At 40.3% G+C, this 8350-nt stretch overlaps 1 protein-coding gene across 1 annotated transcript in view; it reads right to left on the reverse strand.

Moving 5' to 3' along the window:
* The window catches only part of ELK4 (ETS transcription factor ELK4), an 11260-nt gene extending 2946 nt beyond the window's left edge, over positions 1-8314 (reverse strand). Inside the window, exons 1-3 of the mRNA XM_007470688.1 lie at positions 8132-8314; positions 2331-2546; positions 301-1176 (exon numbers count right to left, since the gene is read on the reverse strand). Coding sequence (XP_007470750.1) covers positions 301-1176; positions 2331-2537 — 1083 coding nt within the window. The 5' untranslated portion in view covers positions 2538-2546; positions 8132-8314. The remainder of the gene's footprint in view (positions 1-300; positions 1177-2330; positions 2547-8131) is intronic.
* Between the last annotated feature and the right edge of the window lie 36 nt (positions 8315-8350).

An 8350-nucleotide genomic window follows, 5' to 3' on the forward strand; every position in this document is an offset into this window, starting at 1 on the left:
CGCAAAAAAAAGAAAGAGAGAGAATATACTTATTTTCTTTAGGAGAAAGTGGAAAAACCAAATACTTATTTACTTGTAGAACAATGAATTTTTTAACACAATACTCCAAACCTTTTATTTTGACAATCCTAATTGAGGTGAGGAATTGGGTTACTTTCACAGGGTCATATAACCTCTGTAAGGCAAGCCTATGAGCCAAATGAGAACTTGAGGTTATAAATTCTGGATTTGTTTTAAAAGGTGAGTAAAAACAAAAAAAAACAAAAAAAAATGCGGCACCAATAAGAAAGAAAGTGTTACCTGCGAAAAAAGTGCTGGCGTAAGAGAAGCTGTAGGGAGAGATGGGCTTAATATTCCCAGTGGGCTTGGATCACTGCCCGTGATCACCAGGGTTGGTGCCAGCTCTAACCCCTTGGGTTTCTTGGACCTTGATGAATTATTTGTTTTGTCCTTTTCTGGCAAAGCCAAATCCTGGTCTTTAGGCTCCAGGGATAAGTCCTCTGGAAGTTCCATTGGCTGAGAAGCCACTGATTCCATGTCTGTGTCCATGTCTGGGTTGGAACTCAGTGGTGGTGAAGGTGTTCTAGAAGGCTCCTGCAGAGGGGACATGGACGAAATAGGTGGTGTGGTGGTAAAAGCGGCAGTTACACTAGATGCAGAAGTTGGTGCTTCCAGAGAAGGCAGTCTGGGGGAAGCCAAATTCTCCAACGCTTGCATAGTTTCTTCTGAAGATGGAGAAATACTTGGGCCAGTAGAAATGGCAACAGCAAGAGGTTCAACTGGTGGCTTTTTGGCAGGTGTGGTTACAAATTTGATAACAGATGGTGTTGGCTCCTGAGGAGATTTTTTCTCTGCCAGTTTCTCAGCTGGATTCTCAACCTTTATAGATTTGAAAAGCTTCCTGTTGGAGGAGTTCAAAGAGTTGAGAGTAAATGAAGAATATAAGCCAGAGTGTATGTAGTCATTGCGGCTAGAGGTCTTGGCACCAGGCTGTGGTGGCTTCTCTTTCCCACCATTCTCCACATCTTTGGAACTGTTGCTGCTGAGTTCACTGACGCTTAAAGCTTCACAGTCTCCCTCAACCCTGCCCACTGTCATCGGATCCATGTTCAAAATCTCTGGGTACGAGACAAACTTGTACACAAACTTCTGACCATTCACTTTTTTAATGATATTCTGTAGATAAATAAAATAAACACTCTCAGACTTTCTTAAACTTTTCTTAAGCATTTCTTAAACTTTACCCACCCCCCATGAAAAAGCTGACCTAATGGGGTTCTGTATTTGATAGGTAGTTTACTTGAAAGCTTCAAAATCATCTAAATTTATCTAGCCATACCAAACACAGTTCCTACTATTATGGAGTACAAGTTAAAAACATTTAAATGTCTTATTAACAACTGAACTAATATGTTACATAAAAGCTGAAAGATTTTAATTGCTTAACACTGTCAGCCAAGTATCTGTATGAAGTCAAAAATTTCTGAACTGCAATCTCAAATAACTCCAAAGGTACAAGCCATTCACATCCTGAGGAAGCAAAAAAGGAATTCAGAATATTACTTCTGCTAAGGTTCCTACTTCCTTCAGAAACTCCAGCTGCTTCTTACCTCATCTCTCCATCCAGGAAAGCTGATAACATCAACCACTCAAAGGTGAAAGGAATTAAGATCCCAGCTTCTCACTTTAATTCTACCCATTTGAGCCATTTATTTTACATCAGTGCCCAAGAATGTATTCAAAATAATAAGAAATTAAACAAAAAAAATTTTAACTAAGAAGTCACATCTAGGTATTAACAGCTATTCTTTAAGGTATTAATTTGTGTTCCAGGTTAAACTAAAAAGTAAAACTTAAGTAGAGCTAAAACAATGAGTAAATATGAGACAATTTTTAAAGTAAATTATGATATAAACAAGAGTATTTATTCATCCTCAAGAATCTCAAATTTCCTTTTCCTTATTCCAACTCCATAATCAATTTTTCTTTAAAGACAACTGTAATTAGGAATAAAATATGAGAAATGGGAGTTGGGTACTGAATAAGAATTTGCAGAAATACACCTGGAACATTTACATCTTTCTTCCTGATTCCAAACTGCTGAAGCTGTAAAATAAATTGAATTAAAATAAACCAGAACAGTGATCATTTCACAATGTATACAAATATCGCATCATTATGTGGTACACCCAAAACCAATATAACTTTATGTCAATTATACCTCAATTAAAAAAAATTTCTTTTAATAAATAAATAAACCAGGACATTAGTACCTCTAACCTCACCAGAAGAGAAGGATCAATTCTTGTTTTGAGGTGGATGTGTATTACCTTCACATAATAGTATCTGAGGGCTCGGCTGAGTTTGTCATAATTCATATTAGGCTTGTTCTTTCGAATCCCCCAGAGACGAGCCACCTCTTCTGCCTGCAAAAGCTTGAACTCCCCATTATTAGAGGTCCAGCAGATCATGTGATCGTTCTGAGGCTCCTTTAGGAGCTGAAGGAGGAACTGCCACAGGGTGATAGCACTGTCCATAGCAATGAGCTGAAAGAGGCATCGGATAAGATACACAATTAACAGCCAACCGTATATGTCAGACACTGTTTTAAGTACTCTAACTGTATTAGACTAATTACTCATTTTATCCCCACAACAATCCTATAAGACAGATACTACTGCCGCCTCATTTTACATGTGAAAAAACTGATTCATTAAAGAGTTAAGTAACTTGTCTAAGGTCACACACGTAAATGGTGGAGCTGAGATTTAAACGCAGGCAATCTGGATCCAGAGTCCAAACTCTTAAGCATGCCACGCTGCTTAAGAAAAGTCTTGCTGTGAGATAAAGCTAGTTTCATAAATTGCAGGAGCAGACTGACGAATGCCAACCAGTAGAGTATCACTGTTATTAAATTTTATCTTAAAAACTCATTGTCATATTCTCTGAGGAGACCACCATTTCAGCATCTATCTAAATTAGCCCAGCTGGTTTATTTGCCAGGATATGTTGTGTGTCTCAGGGTGGCCCAGAGGTATAGGGAATAATCTACTTTTGCTCCACTGGTATTTCTCCTCCAAATAGTTTCCATTATCATAAATGTAATTTACACATAAATTGGCAGCACTGAAAATTCAGCAAAATGTTCCCTAAGTTACAAGTCCTGTCACCATTCTGTCCACAGGGATTCCACCTGCATAGATCCTCCTTTTATTTGATTAGCAACCTTTGATTATCAAGACTGGAACTGAAATATCTTTCAGTATCTCAAGTTTTAGGATCTTCCTATTTAGGCCAGAGTTTCCTAAATTCAGCACTATTGATATTTTGGGCCAGATTATTTTTTTGTTCCTGGATGCTGTCCTGTGCATTGTAGTTTAACAACATCCCTGGCCTCTACCCACTAGATGCCAGTAGCACCTCCTGCCCAATTTGGCAATCAAAATGTCTGCAGACATTGCCAAATGTTCTCCTGGGGGGACCATATCATCTCAGTTAACAACCATTGGTTTAGGCAATGGAGCAGCAAGGAAATGTTCTCACAAAGTTATTTTCCTCACAAAAACTTCCAAACACCTTGTTTATAAGGAAGAATTTTTTTAAATATATTTTTAAACATCTTTATTGGAGTATAATTGTTTTACAATGGGGTGTTAGTTTCTGCTTTATAACAAAGTGAATCAGCTATACATATACATATATCCCCATATCTCCTCCCTCTTGCGTCTCCCTCTCACCCTCGTAGGAAGAATTCTTTAGGGCAGAAACTCTGGCTATATATAAGCACATTCTAAAAAGTCTATAATTGAACTTTACACACACACACACACACACACACACGCACAAAACAAAAAACCTTCCTTTTTAAATCTATGAATTAGATCTCACTGGATCAGAACAGGACTTAAATGAAATCAATTCTGTTAAAATACTGTAAAAACAGGTGAATTGACCACATCAAAAATTTAAACTTTTGTGCTGCAAACAATACCATCAAGTGAGAAGACAATCCTTGGAATGGGTGAAAGTATTTTCAAATAATAAGGGACTTTCATCAAAAAGTATAAAGAATCCTTACAATTAAAAAACAAACTGAAAATATGCCAAGGATTTGAAAAGACATTTCTCCAAAAAGTAATACAAATGTCCAACAAGCACATGAAAAGATGCTCAGTGTCATTAGTTATTAGGGAAATTAAAATCAAAATCACACAAGATACCACTTCACACCTACTAGGATGTCTACAATCAAAAAGACAGATGACAAGTGTTGGCTAGAATGTGGAGAAAAGTGAAACCCTCATACATTGCTGATGGGAATGTAAAATGGTGCAGCCACTTTGGAAAACAGTTTGGCAGTTCCTCAAAATACTAAACACAGAGTTACCATATAACCCAGTAATTCCACTCGTAGGTATATGCCCAAGAGAAATGAAAATATATGTCCACACAGACACTTACACAGGAATGTTCACAGTGGTATTCATAATACCCAAAAAAGCAGAAACCACCCAAATGTCCAACAACTGATGAGTGGACAAGCAAAATGTAGTACAACCACAGAGTGGAATATTAGCCAGAAAAAGGAATGAAATACTGATGTGGGCTACTTTAGTGGATGAACCTTGAAAACATTACCCTAAGTGAAAGAAGCCAGCCATTTATATGAAACGTCCAGAATAGGCAGAAAGTTGATCAGTGGTTGCTTAGGGCTGGGAATGGGGAATGGGTGGGGAGAAGAAAAGGGGAGTGACTGTTAACGGGGTGATGAAAATATTCTAAAGTTAGATCGTGGTGGTGGTTATACAACTCTGTGAATATACGAAAACCACTGAACTGTACTAAGTAGGTGAACTTTATGGTATGTGAATTATATCTCAATAAAGACATTAAAAACAAACACTACAAACAATACAAAAGTTAGGCCTGAGAAACCTAACTCTAACTATGTACAACTCACAAAGGGTCAACAATGTCTGCTTCCAAAAAGGGCAAAGATGAGGAACTATACTAGAAAATATCTGAGTTTCTGTAACTTTTCTGAGACATTCAAAAAGTCCTCCAATTATCCTGTTATCACTACGAAGCTGGTTATACAGAGATGCTGTCATCCAAAAGTAGAGTTGGGAAAATAATAAAGAATAGAATAGAGGAGATGCCTCCCACATTTACAGAGTTAATGGAGAAACAGGCCATGAATCTAGGTCTCTTTCATCACAGTCATATACTCTGTTCATTAGGGAAACCACTTCCCTAGATGGATAAGAGCATTCACATCACCAGTGGGTTGTAAAGAAGTATTACATTATTAGATACTAAGTGATAATAATGTACAAATGTGTAATGCTACTTTAATGCTAAATAACTAAGCTCACTAGAAATCAGTTTCCCATAGCCTCACTTAAGCTGGGTTAAAATAGAGGTTTTATATTATATCCATCAAGTATTGGGCGGGGAGGTGAGGGGGGGGGGTCCCTGCCATTTCTCTGACTTTACTGCAGAGACTTTTCTTCTGATAATGCCTGTTCATGGCAAGTTACTTTTTTTTTTTTTGCAAGTTACTTTTTAATTACATGTTTCCCATTTAAACATTTGTTAGTCTAAATCTGTTACAACCACTTCCCAGTAAATTTCAGCTTAACCAGAGAACTCAGTCTCCACATTTCCAAACATCATCTTCATTATCAACAATGCTTACAGCAGTGTGTGAATATGTGTGAGAGAATGATAATGGTGATGATGTTGAAGCTAGAAAGGAGGGGAAGAGGAGAGAGGAGGAAAGAAGAAAGTGAACGGGGCAGAGAACCGGAATCTCAAGACTATTACAAATTTGGTGCCTGTAATTCTATTTATTTTTGGAAAAATTCCCCAAACCAAATCCTAGAGTCTTAATGCCTATCATGCAGATAGTGCTTGAGCCCTACAGGTTTATAATGGCTAAGCAATACATGCAAAAAGAAAGAAAGAACCATCAACATCTCCACAATGAGTATACAAGTGCCATCCTGAGCAAATGGGAGGTGTTCCCAAGGTGGTGTCGGTTTACCTTCCACCTCTCCCTTTGGTTATTAGGAGAGAGAGTGTACTGAGCCAAACGCTGGTGGGGCTGTTGCATACTGCAGGGCAGAACCCAACTGTGTGGAAAATGCTGCAGCTTCTTTAGTGTACTTCACAGTGCGTCGGGGATGGGAAATGGCTGTGAAAGAAAATGGGCACTGTGGTTTGGGACTTACGTACTGGAAAAAAAAATTTCTTTTGCGAAAAACTAACAAAGACATAAAATGGACATCCTCAGTGGGTACTTTAAAGGAATAATTTACTCATTCAATTTTGATAACAGTTTATTCTTTGACTGAAAAGGTGGTGAACCACTGGGCGTATAGTTAAGCTGAACCTCTTCATTTTAGTTCCTAAAAGTGTGCTACTAATATGAAATTCAACAATTTCTTCAGCCATAAAGGAGAATTAAAGGAAAAAAGTTACAGAAGACAGTTATTTAAAACTACAAAGAGTGAAATAAAGTCAAAAATATTACTTTTATTCTCAGTCAAAAAACCCCAAAACCCTTTATTTTTCTTCTCACGAAAATCTCAATGTTTCTACAATTACAGTTTTTTCCAGAAGTTACAGTTTTAAAAGAGATTTTTAGTAGAAGTATAATGAGGGAGGGAAATACTTAACTGATCCAAATGAAGGAATCTGATTTTTGAGGGATTAAATGTGGAAAACATAACTGATACTAACTTAACACTTCAAAGATAGTAGATTAGTTCCTGTGCTAAAATGAAAGGAGCATGTTGAAGTAACTCATTAGGGAAAGGAAGCCTCTATTAAGTGAAACCTTTCCCACCCTAAACATGTTTATAATACACATAGTCCAGTTGCTGTGGTGACCCATGGCCCAACTATTTTTCAGAAACAGTAGCTAAGACCCCAAAAATAAATGTCTCCGAATTCAGAGTGCTGCTTAAGTAAAACAAAAGCAAATTATGAAATGTATCAAGCCTAGTTTCGACTTAAAATCATCGTAGTTGTCAAAAAGTAATCTGGTGTATCTAAGTGTACAGTATCCTATACTAACAGAATATTAAAAGTGTACTGTTACATTACCATGAAACTTAAAAACAACATTTCCCTAAATGGATTCCACTTAACGCAGTTTTAACATTTAAATAAAATTAAAGAGGGGAGAGTTCCTGAGAGGGAAAACTGATTCACAATACATTTTAATGAAAACACCACTGACAGTCTTAAATATTGAAGCACCAAGTTTTCCACGCAGTGGGGCGGTGAGTGGGAGATGGCAAAGAGGGAGGGAGGCTCTGATCCACCAACCAAAGAAATGCGTGAACCGTTCTGATGAGGAATAAAATTCCAGAGTCTTTCTTTAAATGCCCTAAACTTCAAATAGCAATAGCCTGGGAAAAAGCCAATTGTGTATCGTTTGACTACTTCAGTCAACAATGCCCTTTATTTCCTGCCAAAGCCAGTTAATATTCAGCCCCCAAAAGATGTTTCCAATTGATCTTCTTAGGGATGAAGAAGCCACCAGCCTCGCGACAGCTGTACATTAAGCGGAAAGTAAAGAGGGGAGGGGGTTTGCGGGAGAGAAATAGAAAAAGAAATGAAACTTGACACCGGATGAATAGCGAGCTTGGGGAGAGGAAGAGACACGGATGACCGTGTGCCCCAGAGGAGATCAAAGTCCAGAGGAAGAGCCGCAACCTCACCGGGCCTGGGTAAGCACTGAATTACTGTACTTTCACTTTCCAACTTCCTGTCACTACAGAAAGTCAGAATTGCTCCCCTCTTGCCCCCACCCCCCCAAAAGAACATCACTGCCACCTTTTGCCCCAGGGACCTCGCGGCACCAAATAAGGGGCGAAGAGAGCGGAGCGGGTTGCGCCGCATCTACCTGCGCGCCTCGGGGCTAGGGCCGCCTGAGCGGGCGGGGCGGGGCAGGGGCGGATCCCTAGGGGAGCGCGCGCCGCAACCCCCGCGCCCGCCCCCATGCGCTCGTTTCCTGTTGTGCAGCGAGCCGCGAGCCCCCGCCCGCGTCCCCCGCTGTTGGGGGGCCTCAAGACCCCGACGGGGCGCGGGGTGGACGGGGCGTGCGGGGCTGGCCGCTCACCGAGGCCGCGCGCGGGGCTCCCTCTGGGTCTCCGCCTCGAACACGATGCTCCTCTCTGCCGGCCGCCTTCTCAAGCTGGGAGCTCGAGGATGGCGCGGCAGCCGCTGCGACCCCCGCGGCGGAGCCGGAGAAGGCGCCGGCGGCCGAGCCAAGCCCGCCGGGTGCCCGCAGCCGCCCGCATCTCCCGCCGCAGCCGCACCAGCCGCGGCTCCTCGCGCC

The sequence above is a fragment of the Lipotes vexillifer genome, unplaced genomic scaffold (genome assembly GCF_000442215.2).
Source record: "Lipotes vexillifer unplaced genomic scaffold, Lipotes_vexillifer_v1.1 scaffold1122, whole genome shotgun sequence".
Classification (NCBI taxonomy): domain Eukaryota; kingdom Metazoa; phylum Chordata; class Mammalia; order Artiodactyla; family Lipotidae; genus Lipotes; species Lipotes vexillifer.